At 39.3% G+C, this 23,609-nt stretch overlaps 3 protein-coding genes across 3 annotated transcripts; 2 read left to right on the top strand and 1 right to left on the bottom strand.

Annotated features, from left to right (window-relative positions):
* Positions 1-35: 35 nt before the first annotated feature.
* Positions 36-4,186, top strand: letmd1 (LETM1 domain containing 1). Its single transcript, XM_077513283.1, has 9 exons — positions 36-231; positions 462-601; positions 1,019-1,134; positions 1,239-1,321; positions 1,408-1,594; positions 2,578-2,679; positions 2,891-3,043; positions 3,133-3,229; positions 3,427-4,186. The coding sequence occupies exons 1-9, from the start codon at positions 95-97 to the stop codon at positions 3,501-3,503; spliced, it is 1,092 nt and encodes a 363-aa protein (XP_077369409.1). The 5' UTR covers positions 36-94; the 3' UTR covers positions 3,504-4,186.
* On the bottom strand, positions 4,187-16,670 carry cd63 (CD63 molecule). The gene is made up of 8 exons (XM_077513280.1): positions 16,504-16,670; positions 15,772-15,857; positions 9,468-9,656; positions 9,301-9,375; positions 7,313-7,411; positions 7,039-7,182; positions 5,834-5,917; positions 4,187-4,534 (listed from the first exon to the last, which is right to left on the bottom strand). Exons 2-8 carry the CDS (start codon positions 15,835-15,837, stop codon positions 4,469-4,471), a joined length of 723 nt encoding a protein of 240 aa, XP_077369406.1. The 5' UTR covers positions 15,838-15,857; positions 16,504-16,670; the 3' UTR covers positions 4,187-4,468.
* A 1,324-nt stretch (positions 16,671-17,994) lies between these two features.
* On the top strand, positions 17,995-23,377 carry nemp1 (nuclear envelope integral membrane protein 1). The gene is made up of 9 exons (XM_077513279.1): positions 17,995-18,139; positions 19,048-19,169; positions 19,761-19,977; positions 20,059-20,131; positions 20,206-20,299; positions 20,380-20,494; positions 20,640-20,865; positions 22,162-22,338; positions 22,470-23,377. Exons 1-9 carry the CDS (start codon positions 18,031-18,033, stop codon positions 22,654-22,656), a joined length of 1,320 nt encoding a protein of 439 aa, XP_077369405.1. The 5' UTR covers positions 17,995-18,030; the 3' UTR covers positions 22,657-23,377.
* The last annotated feature ends 232 nt before the right edge of the window (positions 23,378-23,609 follow it).

The following is a 23,609-nucleotide window of genomic DNA, read 5'->3' as shown; positions in this document are numbered from 1 at the left end:
CGTTATTTTATATACGAAAAGCGCGCATTATCGGTTCTTGTTGTTGCGCATTTATGTCATTACGGTAAGGACGCGGAAGTTGACTTGTTCAGACATGGCGCTGTCCTGTTCGAGGCTCGCCAACAATTTGTCTTTGATTCGACTGTGGAGCGTCCGAAGCAACCACATTTCTAATGGACTGTACCGTAATGTACCGTACTGTAATGGCCCGTGTGTGTGTCATCAGTCCAGGTTTGTTTCAAAATTGCAAACGTTGGATGTTGTTTGAGCTTGACCTGGCTTTTTGGTTCCAGTGTTGACACTTGCGACCTGCGGTGTTTGACAGCTTGCAGCAATTCATCATTTAATTCTGAATTATTTGGATGTCTGTTTTTTTCCCCCCTGTAATGCTTTGCACGACTTGTTTAGTATTGTTGCACTACTGATTACGATTGTCCCCAATCTGGAATTGCAATTTGTAGATATTACTCGTCGTCCGACGTCCGACGAGGGCTTGGTCGCTATGTGACGTCCAGACTGCAGTGGGTCAACAGCAAATATGAAGACTTCCTCAAAAGGCGATTCCCACGCTTTTATTTGCTCTACCATACCTTTGGGGAAGGTGAGGTCAAGTCAGATAAGGCATTTGTCTCAAGACTTAACTAAGTAGCAAAAATCAAGCAGTCAAATCATGACTTGGGTTAAGTGAGCCCACTCCTCAGTCATCTTTCAATCAGAAAATTCTGGGGTGAATTGAAGACTAAATTGTAGGTGTGAATGTGATTGGTTGTACTGAATATTTTAGATATTGCTCAGCAATTACTTTTTTTTTTTAATTTGGGAACTATATATATATATATATATATATATATATTTAGAAAAAAAATAAACTCTATTGGTAGCTGAAGAACACATCTTTACCAGGGGTGCCAATAATTATGGCATGCACAGTATTATAGCATATCAAGCTGAGATGACAATTCGATGATCTGATCCTAATTCAATGCCCCCCCCCCCCCCCCCCAAAAAAAAAATGGAGGATTCAAACTTCTTTTCCGAGATGCCAAAGACGTGACCTTGATCAAAAGAAAGATGTCAAGCGATGGAATCAAGTTCCAAGATTTATCCTACAGGGAAATGGAAAAACTCCGACAGGTGAGTGAATTTAAACGCTTGTTTCTTATTAAACTTGTTCTCAGAGTGCTTTCAAACTGAAGTTGCGGCAACATGATGTCAGCGCTATTGTTTGTGTGCTGCAGTTTCGCCGAGACATGCTGAAAGGCATCCCGTTGGTGTTGATTTCCATTCCTCCCTTTGCCAACTACCTGGTTTTCTTCTTGATGTGAGTCGCACTCCCATGTGACACGAGGCCCGTCAAACATTTGCCCCCATTGAATTGAACGATTGCATCCGACCCCCCCCACCCAGGTACTTTTTCCCCCGCCAGGTGCTGATCCCGCATTTCTGGACTCCGAGGCAGCAGTTGGAGTTTCGCCAGTTGTACCATTCGCTGAGGGTGCGACAGCATCGGCCCGTCGTGCGAGACCTCCAGCACGCCAGCGGCCAGATGAAAGATTCTCAAATGCGCACTCGTCTCCACAACTTGTGCTCGCAGGTACATACGCGGGATGACTTGCAAGTTTTTATAGATGAGCTCGGGCTGCCATATCGTATCGGGGTCCCGGCTACAGGATTGTCTGGAAATTATCCAGTTGAAGTCAAACAATGGCAAGAAAATATTAAAGATGTAATTTAAATAAAATGTACAGACTGAAATTGTAAATAAACCTAAGAATATAAACGCAAAATATATTTGATAGTAAAATAGATTGACTAAATGATAAATACACAAAATAGTCTCAGATGTGACAAATATTGTCAGTTTAGAATCTAAACTTTAGATTGTTAATGTGTTCCTATTATCATTAAGACTGTTTTTTTAATTTTTTTATTGTGATTGATTTGTCAACAGCTGAAAAAAACAAAACAAAAAAAAGCTAACTTCGTTAGCGCTGCTGTAATGACGTCACCGGCAAGCGCAAAGGCACTTCAATCTATTATTTTTTCACTCTTAAAAGTATTATGTGTTTTTATTTTAGGTTTATTTACGTTTTTACAATTTTAGTCCATAAATTTTATTTTGAACAATTGTAAACAATTTCCGGACAATCCTGTAGCGTGACGTCATCTGCAGGTGACCCGATACAATCTGGCAGCCTGATCACATTTTACACCGACACCGGGATTGTTAGAGATTATTCTGGAAGGCAGTACAAAAATAAAGGAAGCTAGATGATGCTTCTTCTTTGAGACAAGGACGTTACAGTATTGTGTGAAGAATCTTGAGCAGAAACAAACAAACAAAAACAAAAAAATCATTTAGGAGTGAGGCTACAATATAACAAAAATGTGGAAAAGTGAAGAACCGTGAATACTTCCGGGTGCACTTCACTTTGTGAATGCATCGCTTTCCTGTCATCAGGGTCAAAAGAAACGCGTGACGTAGACCCTCAAGGGCAGGCATGCTGTCAGAAAGAAAACATCAAGACAAAAACCAAAAACAAACCAACATACTTTGTGTTTCTCCTTCAATTTCAGGTGCAAAACGGAGCAAATCCCAAAGTGCCGGAAATCCTTGCAGTGCGAAGCCTCTTTTCGGGGACGCCGCTGGGCATGAGCAAGTTGAGTGTGGAACAAATGGTCGGTAAACCGTTGACTCATCTCACTATAGAGGAAATCTACATGAACAAAAATATGTTGAGATAATTGCTAAAATAAGTATAGACCCAAAAAACAAAACAAATAAAACCAACTGAGTACACACAGAAAATAGCAACAATTTCATTTCGTTGGGGGGGAGGCAAGCTCACATGATCTCAAAATCACGTGGACTTTTGAAAACATTTTGTAGAGAAACTTGAGCCCACTGCTGTTCTTGACGCCCCGCCTCCCCGGCTTCCTGATGGGCCGGCGGCTGAGCAGTCACGCCTTGGAGCTGCTCCAGCTGGACCGAGCTCTCGGCAAGCTGGGCCCGCGCCAGCTCAGCGACTCTGAAGTGAGACAGGTGTGACCCTTGACCCCCCAGGCAGGTGCCGCGCGCCCCTGTTGGAAGAGCCCCCACCCACAGCCGGCCTTTCTTTTGGCTTTTTTCAGGCCTGCTACTTGAGGGGACTCAACTCAGATCATCTCGCCGTCAACCAGTGCCGAGAGTGGTTGGACCAGTGGCTTCGCGTCTCCTCCTCGCTCAAAGGTAATGTGTTACCTAGTGTCAAAATAAATGGCCTACAGTGCAGTGCAGTCAAAGAACTTACAGGTAGAAAGACAAAAAAACAACAAAAAAAGTATATTGGACAGTGTATATATGTTGTAGCAAGGGTAACTATTTTCAAAATGGCGCCCATCATTTAAGTCTTTTCAAATGTTTGTTTTTCTCTTTTTGCTCCCCAGACTCGGACATATCGCTACTTTTGCACTGCCTGGTGTTCCTCTCCGCCAACTACCCAAATGGTATCGGACGCTCCTAATGGGAAGTGGGGGATTAACAACTTCCTCCTCACCAATTGACAGCATCAGTATTTCAAAACGCAAGATGGTCAAAGTTAGATGTCAACATTTTTAGTCTAGGACTGCTCAGTTCACTTAAGGTTGGCAACATCGGTCAGTGTTTAATAGGCGTTTACTTGGACTTTGTGGATTGCAGTTTACACATTTCACAGACTGAAACTCATGACTGGGATTGCACTGCTTTCATTTACATCGAAATCTCGACTTTAAGGCGAAATGTTGTTGGGTTTAAGGTGAATACTGTTTCGACACATTCCGTTTGTTAGAAAATCTGCATTTTCTTCCGTGTGCACTCATATTTATTTTGTAATATTTCTACTTATTGCAAGGGAATGATAGAAAAATGTAGTTAAAAATATTGAATCCAAAGCAGGCTGGAAATAAAAGAAAACCTGATTACTTGCATGGTTGTGTTTGGCCTGCACTGAAGCCAACTACTCAGTATTGGCACCTTAAAGAAAAGTTCACGTCAAGTTAAAAAAATAGTTAAAATAATCTTAATTCAATATTGTGCCTTTTGCAATGACTCATTACATTTCAATTGGTAGGCATATTTTTCTTATCATTTGCTCGTGTTTTGATATGTTGCTGTGCCATATTGAGATAAACGTGTCCCTGCAATAAAATATACTCTTCAAACCAATTTGGATGGAAAGGTTCTTTAATAAAAACAACCTGGGAACGAACAAGCTTTAAAAACAAAAAATTCACAAATCTTAACGTAACAGCAAAGTTATTCATGATCCTCAACCATCAAGAAAAAGTGGACAGTGTCATGTGGTAAGAAGAAAACGCAAATTGCATGCCTACGAGTTTATCCAAGCGCAAATACTCCTGAGCACTAAGAGGGCTGCGAGATTGTTCTGGGTGCCGCAAAAAAGAAAACCCAAGTGACTCGTCTTCCACGTGAAGTCCGGCGGGCGTCTCACATGACTTCGTAGCCGCTGCGGATGCCTCGCATCAACACGCAGGCGAACACCACGCCCATCACCTGCGAGGGGGAACCACCACACAAACATAAAGTCACTTGAACGCCACCCGGCAACAGGATGCGCATCACGTCACTTCAGAGTCAATGTTTGCTTTTGGATCGCATCATTCTTCGTTTTCCAGCACAGGTGTCCACACTCGACAAAGGCCACATACGTCACCTTTAAATTTAATCACACCAAGATGTGCAATTATCGATGGTTGGATTCCAGTTTTAGCAATTTTGTGCCATCCGACTTCTGATTGGAGACTTCAATCATCTAACAATTTCACAAAACGCGATCAGACTTGCGGATGATGCAGAATCAAATGGCAATGTAAAAGGGACCTCTTGTATAGTTCTGCATATTTATTTACCTAATTATGTGTAGTATTTTCTTTTTTAATGCTTTAGGTTTTATATTCAGTCTCAATGTGCAGCACTTTGGTACAGCTGTAGTTAAAATGCTTGAAATAGTAAGTTATCCAGCCCTGAAACTTTATGTGACCATTTGTCATATTCTGCAAATGCTATGAATGAGAATATTTGGATTCGGAATTAGAGAGTTACATTGTCAGTAGTTTATAGACAAATGGGGAGGGGACAAAAAAAAAAAAAAAAAAAAAAAAAGAACATTTTACTTAAACTTAGAATATCAACAAAATCAGAAACCAATTGCTTTCCAGTGGTCTCTAGAGCTGTATTATAAAAGTCAGATTTTTCTGATTCTACGGATTTAACGATAAGGGCAATATCGTGAAATTAACACTGCTACAATATCGTCATGTTCATGATATTTACTTCCGTTAAAAGTCAAGTTGCTTTCCATTTGTGCCGTTCTAGTACCCTCTGGTGGCTAGTTTTAGTGCAATTTAATTTTCATTAGGGATGTTTTGGCACTTCGAAGTTTAAAATCTACACTAATTGTCAGATGAAGGGGAATGTAACATGCTCGTGAAGCAAGTCATTATGTGGAGGAACTCAATTTTTAAAAAAAATATCGCCGACCTCCCCACAATATCGTATTGTGAGGTTTGGATATTGTTACATCCCTGTACCACACTAGAATAGATCTGCCTCCTTCACTGAGGCAATCTGCACATTCAGAAGCAAGACAAGAACAATCTGTTCCAAGATGACCTTAAAATGGAGCAAAGCTGCTTATTGTAACTCATCGCGGCTTTACGAATAGAAATGGTTACCATTTTAGTTGTATGTGGTGGTCTGCAAACCTCGAAAAGCTTGATATAATCAAACACACGTATTGCCGTGACCATTGTTTGAGTTTGGGCACTCCCGCTTCATCCGGTGGACACGTACCTCGATAAAAGCCAGAACAAGAGCGGCGATGATCACCCACAGGATATTTTTCTTCAGCAGCTCCTCAACAGCGTTGGCGCAACCCTTGAGGGAAACCACAAAGTCATGTTAGGCGCTATTATGCTTCCTGAACAAACCGCAACATTGGAAAGATGATTCAAATAGAAACACTGCCTGAAAATTTATTTACTAATAATAATGTACACCAGTCCATTTATACCAGTGACATCCAGAACAATTCTATGGTGCACCACTAAATGGCAGAAGGTCCACCTTTTGCCATTCATGCAAAAAAAAAAAAAAAAAAAAAAGTTTAACACCCACATTTGATGTTTGTTGGCCTAGTGGTTTGTGGTTCCGTCCTGTGGGGAGTTCGCACGAGTCAACATGCCCGTGTGGCTTTTCTCTAGTTTCCTCCCACATTTCTTAACCCCCTCCCACAGGTGTGCAACGCCACTCTTCGGGCACAGCCTGCAGTGTAGTCAGCGAGCAGTCAGAAGTAAAATTTCAATAAAGATGAGATTGTTTAGCCAATGAGCTGATTTGACATGGGAAAATTCACCCAAACAAAAAATGTCATGTAATATGAAAACAGTGAAATCATCATCTTGTTGTAATTTTTCCTCAAAAAATGGTGTGAAATCAGAACTTAATTCATTGGACACAAAACTGATGGCTGGTACCTTTCACAACAGGTGAGCCATGCACCTTGAATTCTCATTTAGACATTGACAATGTTCATTTATTCAGTCACATACGTGTATTTTTTTCATGGAAACAATTAACTTTCACACATTCTGTTTAAAAAAAAATAAAAAATAATAATAATCTATTTCTGTGGAAGTTGATACAAGGAAATAGCAATGAGGGTGGAACTTACTGGGGGGGAACAAAAAAAAAAGAAAAGAAAAAAAAAGCTGGTTGGTAGAATGTGAAAATTACATATTGGGGGTATGCCTAATTTTTTTAAAACATGTCAGTCATTCAAACAGTTGAAGGGGTGGGGGTAAACATTAAAAATTGCCTTGATGACAGATCCCCCCCCCCCAAAAAAAAGGTATATTGCCCAGGCCTGTTAAATACAAAGACCGAATAATAATAATAATAATAATAATAATAATAACAACAACAACAACAACAACAACACCACCACCACCATCTGAAATGAATGTAAAACTATGCAAATAATACTTGTGACTTGTTACCTTTTGGTGCACTTTGGCAGAGTCGGTCATGGCTCCGACGCCGCAATTGGTGGACACGTTCACACAGCACGAGTCGGGCACCGAGTTCCCATCAGGCCGGAAGTTTCTCCAGTCGGAGGAGTCGTTCATGCCGCAGCATTTCAACTAGAATCACAAAAGGCTCATTTGTGACACATTACGACAAGACAAAGGCAAACAACGCAGCGTGGAAACGGCGGCAACGCCCCAGGATGCGGCACTGCCACGCCGAGTTTAAGTCAATACGGCAACTCACGTCCTCCTGAAGCTTGTCCACGCTGGTTTTGAAGTCAGCCGTGCTGTTGCTGTACCTGTTGATCATGTCGGTAAGACTGTCCTGGACCACGTCTGACACCTGCGAGGGAAAAGGAACCTCTAGTTAAGCTCTACATCCATCATGTGACACAAGAAGGCATACTCAAATAGTGCTGCATTTACTGATTTACATTTTCTGGCCTAGAAAATATTTCATGCAAATATTTATCGTAATTGTGCTAGCGAAGATTAGTGAAAGTCAAAGGCATGTTCCACTCTGTATACAAATTTGGCCTGCATCACACAAAGGTTCAATTTAATATTAAAGAGGAAATTAACACTCCAACGTTTTTTTGTTTTTGTTAATAAGTTCTATACAACCCCTATAGACTAAATATGATATTGTGGTTACCAATCCATTAGGGGAAAATGAGTTGCGCAGCAAAATCAAGCCTTTTTTATCCATCTCAGGGGGCGGCCATTTTGCCACTTGCTGTCGACTGAAGATGACATCACAGCTTCTCAGGTAACAACCAATCACAGCGCAGCTTTAGAAAACAAGCTGTCCTGCCATTGGTTCAGAGCATTCACGGGCCAATAGGATATCTTAGATCGGCATGCAGTGAACATGTCACATACCAGTGAATGCCGTGCACCAGCAAGACACAAGATGCTGCATCCAAAATCCTATATTAGTGTTGGAATTAATGGTATCGGCATTTTACTTGTGAGTACTCACGATACCGATACCACTGGTTTAAGGCAGTATTGGCAGCTCTGCCGATACCAGTTTCAGTATCGGAACAACACTAATAAGTAGGGGTGTTAAAAAAAAATCGATTCGGCGATATATCGCGATACTACATCGCGCGATTCTCGAATCGATTTTTTTTTTTTTTTTTTTTTAAGGATTCACACCTTGAGCATGGAAGAATGTTATATGAACGGCACATTAAGCCTTAATATTTTTATTTTAATGCTGTTCAAACATGAAACAGATTACAACCTCTATAAGACTGAAATTTCAGATAAATAAATAATACATTTTCATATAAATCTTACACTCTACAAGCTTACTGATTAGTATTTTCTAAATATGAATGAAAAAAAATCGCAACAATCGACTTATAAATTCGTATCGGGATTAATCGGTATCGAATCGTGACCATTCGTATCGGGATTAATCGGTATCGAATCGAATCGTGACCTGTGAATCGTGATACGAATCGAATCGTCAGGTACTAGGCAATTCACACCCCTACTAATAAGGCTCGATTTTGCTTCATAACTCACATTCCAAAATTGTTATATTAATCAGAATGTCATGTTTAGACTAGTGAGGTCACAAATTATTGTCAAGAAATGTTTAAAGGGATACTCATTGAACAATTTTCAGCAGGGAAAAGTTCATATTTTGTCCAGAATTAATTTGATAATGTCATTTTTCATGTACAATAATTTAAAAAGTAATTTTTCCACTTGCAGTCAACTGATGAAGACATCACCTGTGCTGAGGAAGTAGGTAATGTTTTCTGGGTTTGGTCACTAAACTGAGCCATGATTGGTCGTTACCCACTTCCTCAGCACAGGTGATGTCATCATCAGTCGACAGCAAGTAGTAAAATTACTTTTTTTTTTTTTTTTTTAAGGTACTAATTGTACTTGAAAAATAATGAAAATTACCAGATTAACTCTCACTGCCACACGTTACAAAAAAAATAAAAAATTAGGACAAAGGCTTTCACGTCATTCTGGAAAAACGTTCTATTTCATAGTTTCATTGTAATTTCATACACAGGAAACCCATTGAAAAGAGATACAATGCTGCCATCTCCTGGCCATAGTTGGTGGCTGTTTTTGATTCCACAACCCATTGACCAGGCAGCGTTGCACTTAGACCTTGCACTGCCCATTGATTTAAAAAAAAAATAAAATAAAAAATAATAATAATACAATTTAAAAATAAAAAAATAAAACCTTAGTGCTCACTTTGTTTCTGAAGACGTAACCGGCGATGGCTGCTGCAATCTGAACAAGGATGATCAATGAGAGAAGGATGGAAAACTGTGGGAGAGGAGAGAAAAGAGGCGTGGGGGAAGTTAAACACCACTAGAACACATTTGCCATTTGGTGCCATTCACGCGGCGACTTGTTACCATGGTGACCATGCAGTAGTTCTCCTTCCAGGCACCGCAGCAGCCGAAGAAGGAAACGAAGAAGATGACCACACCCACGGCGATGATGACGATGGGCGCCCCTGAGGCCGACGCGTCGTTGATCATGACCGTTTGATGCAAGGACACCTGAACCAGGACGCCCACCACGATCATCGCCAGGCCGCATAACTGCAAAAAAAAATAAAAAATAAAAAATAAATAACAGCATAGGAGGAGAAGTCAGGACAAAAAGCACTTTTACTATATGATTGAATTTCTCAGCGGCCCAGTTAAGCAGACGAGCGCTTTGCTAATCGCACATCAGTCGGGCGTGATGAGTAAGCAAGAAGACAGCAACCAGACGGAAGGATGTTGCAAATACTTTGTGGTTGCCATTTCTCAGCGCGGACGCATTGTGCGTCAGTGTGCGACTCATCAGATCTTTCCCAAAGGTTGTGACGGTAAACTGCTGGATCAAGTGGAATCGCTAATATAAGAAATCAAATTATTCGAACAATGTTTCGGTTAAGCAAGTACGTAAACACCACATCATGAGTGGCCCCTCCCAAGGTTATTTTTGTTAACTAAAACTAACGGAAAAAAATAAAATTCAAAAAACAATTGACAAAATAAACGAAAATGCCTTTTATTGGAAAAAAAAAAAAAAATTATGGGTAGAGCTATTTATTTATTTACTATTAACCGGAATAAGGACATTTGAAAGTGTGTTATATAAGTGATGTCATCTCACAGCAGCCAATAGAAAAGCACCTTCAGATGACGTCGCTCCATTTTTGTATTTTATTTATTTTTATAAATACTGCGCACAAATACAGTAATTAACAACTAAACCTAAGCATTTATTAAATAACTAAACTGATAAAAACTAACAGAATCACCCTAAAAACTAATTAAAACTAACTAACTAAAACGAAAAATTCCAAAACTATAACACTGGCCCCTCCCCCACTATACAGTATAACAACTTTAAATCACCCAGTTGTGTTGAAAACAACAGTCACGTCGCTACAGATTTTGGTGTCATAACGCATGATACAATTTGAATTTGTTCTGTGCTTGCATTCATAACTCAAACTTGTCACAAATCCTCTTCTACTTTTAGGTTTCTGTAATATTTGTTATTTTTCATAGAGGTTAAGCTGTACACGCATGTGAGGAATGTCAAGTAATCCACAATGTCTACGTGTGTTATTCCAGCATTTGCTTTCAAATGTCCCTTGCTTTAATTAAGGTTTGGACAAACATGGCCATCGATGCCAACTATTAGCTGGTCAATGGGATTTTCCATTATATGTTAGCATTTAAGCTAGCGAGCCGCTCAAGTGAACGTTTTTAAATATTTTATTTTCCTTTCCTGTTTTCCAATTTACCTTTAGAGTGAACTTGATCAGGATCTTTGAAGTGGTAAGAAGTCAGTGCTATCACAAACGTTGAATTAAATACTCTTCCAACAGCAAGTGACACTCATTCTTGCTTTTAACTCATTGGTTTGTGCACACCCCCACCACCACTTCTTTTTTTTTTTTTTTTTTAAACGAAGATGTGTTTACCCTTGGGAAAACTAACATCACAATATTTACCATGTTCATATGTGTTCTACCGGTTTATTCAGTTGTAGTGGGGCAATTATTATAATTATTTAAATAAAATCAAATACAATTTCGCTAATTTTCTTTTCACTAACTATTAATAAATAAAAAATTGAAAAAAAAAATTGAGGACAAAAAGTATTGCATATGTATTAGGGTCACGTAGAATTTATAATTTTTTTTTTTAGAGGGCGGGAGCAATATGACGAGAAAAAAAAAAAAGTGGCAAATTTGCCGCTTTTTTTTTTTTTCTCGTCGCGCCGGCCAGCAGAAAGGAAACGTCACGCTACAAAGGATACAGTTTGCAAAATGTCTACGGAGGAAGTACCCCTTTAAAACGTACTTCTTGTCGGGTTTTCAAACAAAGAGATATTAATTGCTTTAGCAGAGATTATAACAATATCATAGTTGACAGTTTATAAAGTGGCAAATTTTCCACTTTTTTTTTTCCTCGATTGGCGATATATCGCGATACTACATCGCGCGATTCAATAATCGGCAGAATCGATTTTTTATTTATTTATTTTTTAGGATTCACACCTTGAGCATGGAAGAATGTTAAATGAACGGAACATTAAGCCTTAATATTTTATTTTAATGCTGTTCAAACATGAAACAGATTACAACCTCTATAAGACTGAAATTTCAGATAAATAAATAATACATTTTCATATAAATCTTACACTCTACAAGCTTACTGATTAGTATTTTCTAAATTTGAAAGAAAAAAAATCGCAACAATCGACTTATAAATTCGTATCGGGATTAATCGGTATCGAATCGAATCGTCAGGTACTAGGCAATTCACACCCCTAATATATATATATATATATATTTTTTTTTTTTTTTTTTTTTTTTTTTTTATTAATCTGGTGCAAATGTGAGGGTCAGCTTGAGGACAAAGCCAAAATTCTCAAGAAAATTCAACTGCTGCTCAACTTTTTCTACTCTGCTTCCTGTGGCGGTGATTAGCCATCATGACCTACACGTATCAAACGGAAATCAAAATTATAACGGCGACAACGTTTATGCGAGCAGGTTTTCATGTAGCAAAAGTGATCATCAAGTGTGACCAGGCGCCCAGTATACTTTTTGAGTCAGTCGGCACTTGGCATATCCTCCAGCTTCCTTTCAAGCCCAGATGGACACTCATAGGCTTGCAATCTCAGAAAAGTAGCAAACTGTTGACCACCCAGAACATGGCTAACAACAAAACATCCAGCAAACACGGACAGAAGTTGCTGGCTGGAATAAAACATACAATAAGGCCAGTAAGAAAACAAATGACATGGCAAGTCATTTTACCAGCTGGCCTTGCCCCTTTGGTTGGCCAGCTTGCTAGCAATGTAAATATTTGAATTGAAGTCAAATAGCCATCTAATGGGTGCTGTAGGGAAACAAAAAGGAGCCAATAAGATCAAGCAAACAAGGACGTCAACCCTACAAAACGTCAGGAGCTTGAATAAAATAAGGATGAGGCGTTTACCCACTTGCAACATGTACATTAATCATTTCAGTCAGACACATATGCTGCATCATGGATGAGGTCATCGTCGCAACAAAATGTCCACTTCATCAACTATAATGTTCACAAAAACATTGCTTGAAGATTGGTTTTACGACCAGATATTTTGAATGGCACTTTACTCACTCAATTTAATTTGGTTGTTACTTTGTCAATGAAACACAAACAGACATGACGCATAGTTGAAGTTTGAGCAGCTATCGCTAAGCTAAACTTGAGTTGACAGAGTTTGAGTATCTAATGACAAAGTCTTCTTTCACTTTTTTCTCTTGACACATAACTGGAGGGTGGAAAAAATAAAAAAATTACACTCTTGAAATTGCCTTTATAAAAGTCAATTCAAGTCTTCCATCATAGCATGTCCCAAGTCCGAACATTGGTGACAATCTGACGAGTCATGCATTCGGTTCATCACCAATCACCTAACACAAAAGTAGCTCACAAATTCTAACGCGTGACAACTTCAGAGTCAACAATTGCGGTTGTGAACGCTAAGCTGTGTACCCAACAAACACTCCAGAGGCAACCATTTGTATTTAAGAAACTCAATTCCATTTTTGCAGAAGGTAATACACAGCAAGTTCCCTTTAATCAAACTGTTCCAATGTCATTTTGGCAAAGGCTGCTGAAAAAGATGTTTTCAGCCCCGTGCTACAACAAGTCGTTTGCTGGACGCGCAGCCCAGACTAAACTGATTCAAGACAAAAAATTGTGCCAGCCATTTCTGGAAGTTTTATTTATGGCATAATGCAATGATTTCATCAATGAAACATGTTGCATTTACACTTTTTCTTCATATTTGACTTTCTGTTATTGAAATGTGAATTTTCTCAAAACATGAATATTTTCCTCAATATAAAACTTTCTTTAATTAATGGTCATTTATTCTCTTAAGAAATACCCAAGTAATTTTGTTCTTTTTTTTTCAAAAATATACAACATAGTCAGAATGTTATGTTTGTTTTTGAGGTAAACTACAACTGAAGTAACTTGATCTGGAAAAATCACACTTCTTTCAAGTTATACATTTCGGATTTTTTTAACTTCATAAGGCAAACCATGTAAGTGTGTACAGAGAGCAAAATCCACTTTGTCATTCACATCTTCCTCTTTCCTGTCAAACTACAACTGAACTTGAAACTGTTCCGCCTTGCTGGAGGAGACACAGAAAGAAGGAAGGGGGGGCGAAGAAAAAAAAAAAAAAAAAAAAAAAAAAAAAAAAAAAAAAGTCACATGGCACCGTGCAAACTCTACAATCTGGTCATAAGATTCACATTCCATCACCAGCACTTGCTGTAAAGCGCTTAACACACGAACCTATCGTGATGTGCATGCCGGATTTATTTTTTTATTTATTTATTAAGTGTAAGTCACACTTTTTTGCGAGGGCAGCTGGTCAGTCAGGCAACGAGATCTTAAGAAGAAGAAGAAAAAAAAACAAAACAAAAACAACAAAAAACACAAACACACTGGACCTCTCTCAGTATTTTACCAATGTTTCCTTTTCATTATTTGGAATTTTGGAGCAATGCCATCAGCAGTTTATAGGGGGAAAAAATGTTCATTGGGGTAAAAGATAACTAGCAATCACCAAAAACAAAAACAGAGGAATCCATCATTTTGAAGTGTTCTCTAGTGATTTTCCACTCAGTAACCCCCCCCCCCACGTCAGAGTTTAAGTCACATGATTTGAAGTATTTGCCAATACAGAGTCCCAATCACATACATTGACATTAAGAGACAAAGTGGATATTCAAATTTGCCCACTTGTTTTATTATTTTATTTTATTGGACTAAAAGTATCCAAAAAAGGTACCCGCCCGGTAATGCTTTATATGGCTTACCAGTCTTGTGCAGCAGTGGTTCAAACCAAATAAAAAAAAAATCAGGGATAATGCATGCCAAATACCGATGGAAACAAATTACATGTAAAGCTACAGTGCATGACTAAGTTAGAGTATATAGTTTTTCTTCACATGGAATGTGTGCGCCAATACATAACATGAAACTTTTGGGGGACTTGAGACATCCTGTGAATCAGGGCAGTAAAGATTCAAACAAGTCTATCCAAAGTGATTAAGCACAATGCTCATTAAGTGGCAAATGAGGACCACAGCCACAGTCTCCTTTTCCATTTCATGAGTTGCAACAAGTACTTTGATGTCTCTCATGTATGGCTTATTAATTTATCTTTGAAACCTAAAGTGTTGAAAGGTAGCTAAAAACTAAAACAAAAACGACATAACCAATTTTGAGGTATGTGAGGACACACTGCCCAAGTTTCCGCCAATTTGTACAATGCCACATGACAGTATTAATTTTTAGTTTGAAAGGGGTCATTTTTGTCGGACAGTACGGCTGCACAGATGCTAATGCCGCAAATTATTTTCACGTCATTTGGTACTGCTCAGAATTGCTACCTTTTTTGGCAGGAAGTCTATCAGATTCTGCGATAAATGTTCCCCTTATTTAACTTTGTATTACTATTTAGGGACTTTACCACCAGGGAATCTTTGTTCCGATGATAAATACCTATTTTAGATTCTCAATGGTGCCTGCAGGTAGGCCATTACAAGGAGATTGTTAAAAGTATACAATAAAGAAATGGATCGACATGGTCTAAATAGATAAGGTGCACCACATGTTTCTTTGTTCTAGAGATCTTTGAATTACTACAAAGAGGTGTTCTTGTAAAATGGTGTCAGGACAATGAGGTATTTTGAGTTATAAATGTGTAGACACAATTGTAATGTACCAAGTTATGGATGACTAATATGTAAATTAATGTACGAGAGAACCATGCAAATGTTCAATAAAAAGATAATTGGGGGCAGAAGGGCTTATTCTGCCCTATTAGGTCATTAAAAATGATAACATTTTGTTCCATTTAAGACGTTTTCAGTGACATTGGGTTTTGCCGATTTATTTATTTTTTTCATTTGTTTTTTAAACCAAGTTCAACTTCAAACCACCCCGTTGTCTTGCTCGTTATTGCGGCATACACAGGAAGTCAACGATCACGTTTTCCGGTTTGGTCACTGCAACTTAACACCATTTTTTTAAATCCTAACTTTTTCACCTGATATTGATCAACCACGTGATCGGAAATCGGAACAACTCCAGTTCCCCCCCACCCCCAATTCCAGACTTGAAATCGTGTGAGACTCACCCAGAAGATGAAGTTGAATAAGAAGAGCAAGAACTTGACGCATTTCATTCCCCCCTCGAGAGTCATGGTTGGAGAGGATCAACTTCCTGGATCAAGGAAGAGGGCGAAAAGGAATAGTTTTATTTTTTTCATTTTTTCCCTTCACCCCAAGTCAGTAAAAGTGTGTGCAGGTGACGTGTGTGAGCAGCAGCTGCTTCCCAAACAAGAAGAACATCTGAGTCATTTCCCCAAACATGTCGAGTTCTGACATAACATTTTAGTTGGGAGAAGATAGAGGCAGTGCTCCAAATCGTTTTCTAGGACTAACAAGAGTTCTAAAGTCACTAAAAAATAGCTCAACTGCGAATTTCGTAAGCCCTGACATCCAAGTAAAGTCACCCGAGCAGGACCTCGCATCGCCGGGGAGGAATTTCGCCCTGCCTCGGACCGTTAACTAACGCCACCACCACCAAATTCGACGACGACAAAGCCAGCTTTGTCCCCTAAACGACATCAAATCAAGCTAGTTAGCCGCCTTATTTAATTTGTTCAGTTTGCCGTGTCAATTAGTCGACGACGCGTGGACAGAGCACAACTTCTTGGAAACTTTTTTTAACAACATTGGGAGGATATAGACGTCGCGATAAGATAAGAGAAGAGGGTAGAAAAACACATTTTGTGGTAAGCCTCCACGGGGAGGAGTTTTACCACCACCAGTTTTACCAGGAGTTATTAGTGTTTTTAATGGCCTACCTTTTAGAGGTGTGTAAAATTCGGTGGACGGAGGACAAACGGAGCACAGCGTCGAAGTTTTTGGAGAAGCTGCGTCGCTCCTTGCTGCGACCTAACCCCGCCTCAAGTGAGGATGACGACGATGAAGCTTGCCCGCCTTCGCCTCCCATTATATTGACCTGAACTCACGTGATCCCTTCATGGCCTCTTTTAAATCAAGCAGCGAAGCTTCACGCCCACGAGACAAATCATCGCTTTTATCTTTCCCCAGTTTTCAATAAATCACCCGAATTCCTCCAAAAAATGAGATTGGATTGTGTGGATGTATATTGATTATAATAAACCACATTATTAGGGAAAAAAGCCGTACTTTTCAAAGACAAGTAGTTTTTTTTTTTCTGTAGTGAAAAGCCTCAAATCCACTGCTCGTTTTCATTTTCCGTTTCACGAGTTGCTTTGATGTACTTTGATGTTACAAGGAGATGGCTAGAAACACAAAAGCCTCAACTGTTAAAGTGCAGTATATAAAACATGAAAGATAACTAAACACAAAATACATTGCCTCTACCTTTTTGTTTATACTGTTGCTTATACTGGATATACAATATGTATTCATGCTCATTGCAGAGTCTGGGTATTCTGAGGTGGGCTTTCCTGAAGTCACCGTGGTGTTTAAAAAGCTCCTTGGTAGCAAAGCCCCCTGGAGTGGATGAGATCCGCCCAGAGTTGCAAAAGGTTCTGGATATTGTAGGGCTGTCCTGGTTGACATGCAACCTTGCATGGACATCGAAAAGGCCAGGGTGGTGATCCACTTTTTAAGAAGGGGGATCAGAAGGTGTGTGTTCCAACTCATCAATTGAATTTTTAAGACCTAAATGTTGTTTGTATCTTGATGTTTTTTGACATTTACTGTTCACAGGAATGTAAAAGTATTTTCTTCCATTTATGAAAGACCTCCAGAATGTTTTAATTTATATTTACAATTATTATGGATGAATTCCAATGATGACAATGGTATTTTCATGTCACCGTTGCTGATGTAAATTTTTGTGATTATTACACGTGTTACTTTCATTAACAAAAATAAACTAAATCATTTGACCAGTATTAAATGTCTGTTGAGTTTTTGTTAATTAAATCTTTAATATTTAAGACTAACTGCTGTTCCATAAATATCTAATCATTATTAGATTGAACTTAAAAAAAGAAAATCGATTCAGGGGATTAGCGTTTCGATACCCAGCCCTAAGGCTACTCAATAACTATTTTATATATTAAATCATATTTACGAATCCGTTTATTATTATAATTTGTGGGGTGTGACAGAAAGAACTAAAGCAATTTTGATTTAGTTTACGCTTTAAACCTCTATTTTTGAACGGCAACAATAGAAATCACGTGATTACATGCTTTAAAATGATCAATAAAGTTTTAGGAGGAGAAAAAAAAAACTGACAGTGCGATGTTCTGATTGGCCATATATCTTCTGACGCCCGAAAACAGACTAGGAGTGGGCGGGGCTAACGACAGCAAGCTGGCGCTATCATCATGGCGGGATGCATGAACGAAAGAAACCGAATAATCACGACAAAAGCCCGTTCCGTACTTTTAACGGTGCTGCTGTTGTGTTTCGCTCTTCACTCGTCACAGGCTACAGGTAATGTGTGATGTAAAGATGTATTCAGATACACAACACACGCTTAGATACTGGGACTAAAGCGACGAGACGGTCTCGTTGTTTAGCCTCGGCGCAAGTTAGCTCGTGCTATTCCTGACTACACAACCTGTACAACAAGCTGATTGCTCTACATTGACACAATCTGTTTTCGGAAATTGAAACATAACGACGCTTTCCCGTGTTTTTCTATAGGATAGATAGATAGACATTTGTCCATAAGGGAAATAAACTTGTATGTACTGTTGGTGTAATAATTGGAAATCTTGCAGAACACAGAAACTGACAACACATCACAATGGCGATAACATTTTGACACGCAAAACGTATATGGGGAAAACACATTAATAGTCACTCGATATATTGTTAAAATACAAAATAACAATTGAACGTAGGACAGTAAAGAGGCATTTAAAGTCGCTAAAATTAATGAAATTAGCGTTGGAACTGATTGAGAATGTGAGCCATTATGTATAATGTTTGGCCATCGGCAGGTCCAAAATATGTGGATCAATAAATTTCAAGACATTTGGCAGAATCCCAGATAAATATGAGATTCAGAATGATTTGAAACAATATCTTATTCACCTCACCTTGAATGTTGTGGTGAGCAGATTGCAAATTTTGAGAATGTTGTCCAAGAATTGTAGTGCGTGTATTTAAAAGATGTGGATGAATGAGGAAAAGTGTTCTATGGCACCAGCATTCATTTACAGTGGGAAAGAAAATAACAAAAATAAAGCGGTTTGATTGCTAATCAGGTTGCACAATCAAGCGCCTGCCGACAGCCAGCCAATGGCGGACAAACGAACACCAACTGGCATTTATGTTCAAAATGTGCTGTTGATGACCTTGTATGAGAAATGAACGTTTGTCCACTTGCGATCCAGGTAACAAGCCTGCAATAATCGATCTCAAGGATGGAGACAAGTACGAACTGTCGGGCTCCAACCTGTTCTGCTATACAAACGCCATCGTGCCAAGCTGGAGGCAAACCTGGACGAGAATTCAGGTTGGTTGTATGAACAAGTCCAATTTGAGTGAGAATTGATCAGAGTCTCAACATCACGGCAGGAGTCATAGGGATTTGTTGAGGCTGATATTTGGCTTCAAGAAATATCAAATATGGATTCATGTTCATCCAGAATCCAAGGAATTAAATTTGGGGTTCCACAAGGTTCAATTTTAGGCCGATTTCTTTTTAATCTTTTTATTTTTAACCAAAATTCTAAAATCTTTAAAAAAAATAAAATAATAAATTCCATTAATTCGGGACAATTACGATTTTAATAAATTTCAACAAACATTTATTTAAAGATTTAATTTATTCAATAATAATTCCTGTGCAAAATGTTCAGAAAACAATAATGTAATGTAATTCACAGTTTGTGCTTAATTGCCAGTTTGCCTCAATTAAGTAGTAGGTAGCTAGCCCGAGCCGACCGATTGTGACTATTTTGAAAAGGGCTAACTAACATCGACTGCTAAAACAGACCGATTAATCGGTCAGGCCCTAATGTGTCCCCTTCAGACAACTCTTGTGTACTTCACCAACGTCAAATAAATTCTGCTGGTGGCTTGGCTTCATAAAATGAATCGGCAGGTCCGAGTTTGGAGTTCCAAGGTGTTCAAAGCGGAAACGGTGCAAGGCGAGGAGGAGCTACAGCAGTTGGAACGCTTCAGCGTGTGGAGCTGGTTGCAGAGTTTGCTGCGCGAAGGCCACAACGAGACCACCATCAACATCCACCTGTTCAGCAACAAGACCTGCTTCAAGGTCGAGCCCAGCGATAAAACCAAGTACACCGTCAAGTCGCTGCGCAGTACGTCGAAATCCTGTCCGCCTTTCATGTCGAAAAGTGAATAGGACTTGGGCCCAACACGATGTTTGCATTTTCTTACAGAATTTGACATCTATCTGTTTTTGGTTTTCCTGGTGGGAGTAATTCTATTTGTTTTTGCCGACTCGCTCAGCAGGTAATCTGATATCGGCAAGTGAGTACCTCATTGAAAGTTCTGTCTTGTCTTTAACTTGTTTCTTTTTACAATAGGAGTCAAATTTTTTTCTATTCAGCTGGCATGGGCACAGGAATGATTGCGTCCCTCATCGTTCTCTTTTTCATCCTGGCCCGTCTTTTGCCAAAGGTAAGCGTCGTGCGGCCTTCTACCGTAAAGAACGGTAAGTTAGTAAACTAAAAATGCATTTGACCTTAATGTTTCCACAGAAAAGTCCTTTTTATATACTGATTGTCGGTGGCTGGTCCTTCTCGGTGTACGCCATCCAGCTTGTCTGCAGGAACCTCAACGTCATCCTTCGAGAACATTGGCCTGTGGCTTTGGGTACTTGCAAATCAGATACAAATTGTGGTCAAAAAGACTTTTTTTTTTTTTTTTCTGCTGTCTTAATATCAGTGACTTGAAAATTCCTGATTTGCATTTAATAGCGTCATGCAAATATGGCTTGTCATTTTTCCCCACCCGGCAGGTTACGTGATCATAGTGGGCTTTATCAGTTTTGCCGTGTGTTACCGCTACGGCCCCCTGGTGGACGACAAGAGCATCAACATCCTTTCGTGGACGCTGCAGTTGTTCGGCCTGTTTCTCATTTATCTGGGAATTCAAATCCAGCAAGTTTCCTTCGCCATCATCGTGGCAGCCGTGATCGCCAAGAATCTCGAGTACCCCATCATGAATATCCTCCCTACGATATGGTAAGTGCTGCCTGCCGCAAGAGGGCGCAAGAGAGCCTTTATACTTTTTTTTTTTTTTTTTTTTTTCCCTGGACTTTATTCAATAATCTTAATTCACAAACGAACGTCAGGTACATCAAACAAGTACCTTTCAACCACTGATCTATATATATGAAAGGATAGCCCATCGGCCAAGAATTTTCAGGTCGCGAGGCCGCCATATTGCTCCTCCCAAGAAACGTTTCTCGGCATACGATCCTATACATTTACAGTATCGAAATTGGAGAACATTTGAGACAGTACTTAGTAGAAACATTTATGATGTTTTAAATTTATTAAACATAAACAAGAGGATTTCAGACATTTTACAACTTGCCTTAAATACATATATAAACTATAGCTAAGGAACTGAGCGATAAAAGAAAAAGGGGGTCTTCAAAGCAGCACATACCGTCCACTTGTTAATTATTACTATTATTTTTTTACTTTTTAAAAAATTGTGACCGTCCCAGCACAAACCCCCACCCTGCCTCCGGCCTTATACTAACTGCCTATGAGCTGTATATGTCTCATATCTGTACGTATACCGTATAGTTTATACAGTAGTCTGCTCGTGAGGTGGGAGTAGCAAGATGGCCGCTATGTGACTTCACTGGCTTGCGTTGGCGTGAAAAGGCTATCGACTATCCAGTTATATATACAGGTCAGTGCTTTCAACACATAAAAAAAAACCCGCTAAGGGGATAACCGAAAATACATTTCAAATAAAATTGTACAAATGTTATACTCAACACAAGCAGAAATAGTCATCGTTACACTTTTTTTTTTTTTTTTTCATACGTGTCTAATTGACAAAATATAAAGCCTTAATACTCAGAATGGCTCCAAAAACCTTTGGGGTATTAAACTTCTTTTCTTCTTTCCCTCAGAGGGCCGTTAATAATAATATAATTAAAATAATAATAATAAAAAAAAAAAAAAAGCTTGAACTAAATTTAACAAATTTATTTAAAATTAAAAAACAAAGCAAAGTAAATAATAGTTTTGATTCTGAGAAAAGCAGCAGTGAACGGCAAAATTTACAAGCCAAACTAAACTTTATTTTAAGTTTTGGAAATGCTCAAGACGTCGTGATGTTTTATGATCTGAGCTAGTGGCATGAAGATGTTGAATAGAAGTAGCCTGAGAGCGGACACCTGGGGTACTCCGCATGCCGTCTTTCATTCACTCAGTTTGATGTCACCAGCTGCAACAAAGAATCCAGTACTACCAATTTTGTAACGTTTGAAGCATTTGCGCTTGTGGTTTGCTTTTCAGGAAGATCCGCCGGTATATTCACTGGAAGCCGGAGAAGCGCCGCCTATTGACAGAGGAGGAGTATCGCAAGCAAGGGGAAGAGGAGACGCTGCGGGCGCTGGACGAGCTGCGCAAGTTCTGCAACAGCAGGGAGTGCAGCCCGTGGAAAGCTGTCAGCAGGCTTCAGTCCCCCAAGAGGTGCTCTCTGTCTTTTCATTTCAACCGTTGGACATGGAATGGATTATTTTCTTTATCTGCTTATGCATGAAAAATGCATTTCCAACCTCGTGTTTGCATTGCCAAGTAGATCCGATCTGCCCAATGTCCAGGTTTGCCGATTTCATCGAGGGCTCCTCCCACCTGATGGCCAACGAGGTGTCGGTGCACGCGCAGGAATACGGCTGGAGAGACTTTTTCGACACGGACGACGAGGAAGATCCATTGGGCCTGTGCCAAACGCAGAGTGAGGAGCAGACGCCTTCTGAAAACGACGGCTCTCTGCCGCAACAACACTAATGCTAGTCGCTCAGACAGGAATTTTTATCATGGGGGCTTTGCAGCCGTGACCGGAGTGAGCCGACTTTGTGCAAGAGGCGCAACGACGCCCTGGACGCTTTTGGTTTCTTATTCGGACGTACAGGACTGTGCAAAAGTCTCAGGCCACAGTTGTTGTTGTTTTTTTGCAGTGCAAAACGAGAGCGCCATGTTCATAAGTAGATCACAGACGTTCTTCAAGGATGAACAATTAATAAATGTGAAAACAATACAGAGGGATTTGCATTTGGGTTTGTTTGTTAGCTCTCAGGCTACGTCTTTGTTTATTGAACATAAGTAGCAGATAAAAAAAAAACTAAAAGAAAGAAGAAACTTATGCAATCACTGATAGTTTGCGTGTTCAAAGGGAGTAGGAAGAAGTAGAAATGTCCTTGTTGGTGGAGGATGCTGAACAGACAGAACTGTCAATACTGGATTCATATTGACCCATACAGGGTTTAAAAAAAAAAAAAAATCTTTATCCAGATGTTGACCGCGGCATACCTCGCCAAACTTTGTTTAGTTGATGTTGTACAAGTCATATTGACTTCTGTGAAAAAGGCTCCAGAAAACAAAGCCAGGGACTTCTGCACTGTACTGTACAGTATGTGAAATAGATTTTTCTTATCTTTGTACAGAAAAATAGTTTTGTCTCTGGAATGTTGTCATTTGTGAAATAAACAACCAGGTCACTCTTTTGCAACTATGTTTTTTTACTTTGGTGAATGTTCTGCTGCGCTAGGATGGAGTCTGACGGGGGCCGATATGCAAACATTTTCTTTGCAACAATATGTTGAATGTGCTTACATGGGTCAAACCGCTGTTTTCTGATTTAATATTGCATTCATTTGTGGAAGAAGAATTAAACTGTTTATTTAGCCTTCAGGCTCGCATTGCAAACATTACACGATCAAACCCAGAAAACAACTGACGGG

This window comes from Festucalex cinctus, chromosome 2 (genome assembly GCF_051991245.1).
Source record: "Festucalex cinctus isolate MCC-2025b chromosome 2, RoL_Fcin_1.0, whole genome shotgun sequence".
Classification (NCBI taxonomy): domain Eukaryota; kingdom Metazoa; phylum Chordata; class Actinopteri; order Syngnathiformes; family Syngnathidae; genus Festucalex; species Festucalex cinctus.
Note: the sequence above shows the minus strand (reverse complement) of the source record. Positions and strands in the feature narration are given on the sequence as shown.

Excerpts from the sequence above, each read along its gene's own strand:
- letmd1 (XM_077513283.1), top strand. The coding sequence starts at position 95 with ATGGCGCTGTCCTGTTCGAGGCTCGCCAACAATTTGTCTTTGATTCGA. Across the intron at positions 232-461 it reads TGTGTGTGTCATCAGTCCAG|ATATTACTCGTCGTCCGACG; the intron begins GTTTGTTTCAAA and ends TGCAATTTGTAG. Across the intron at positions 602-1,018 it reads CTACCATACCTTTGGGGAAG|GATTCAAACTTCTTTTCCGA; the intron begins GTGAGGTCAAGT and ends AAAAAAATGGAG.
- cd63 (XM_077513280.1), bottom strand. The coding sequence starts at position 15,837 with ATGACTCTCGAGGGGGGAATGAAATGCGTCAAGTTCTTGCTCTTCTTA. Across the intron at positions 9,376-9,467 it reads ACTACTGCATGGTCACCATG|TTTTCCATCCTTCTCTCATT; the intron begins GTAACAAGTCGC and ends CCTCTCCCACAG. Across the intron at positions 7,183-7,312 it reads TGGACAAGCTTCAGGAGGAC|TTGAAATGCTGCGGCATGAA; the intron begins GTGAGTTGCCGT and ends TTGTGATTCTAG.
- nemp1 (XM_077513279.1), top strand. The coding sequence starts at position 18,031 with ATGGCGGGATGCATGAACGAAAGAAACCGAATAATCACGACAAAAGCC. Across the intron at positions 20,866-22,161 it reads AATATCCTCCCTACGATATG|GAAGATCCGCCGGTATATTC; the intron begins GTAAGTGCTGCC and ends TTTGCTTTTCAG. Across the intron at positions 22,339-22,469 it reads AGGCTTCAGTCCCCCAAGAG|GTTTGCCGATTTCATCGAGG; the intron begins GTGCTCTCTGTC and ends CCCAATGTCCAG.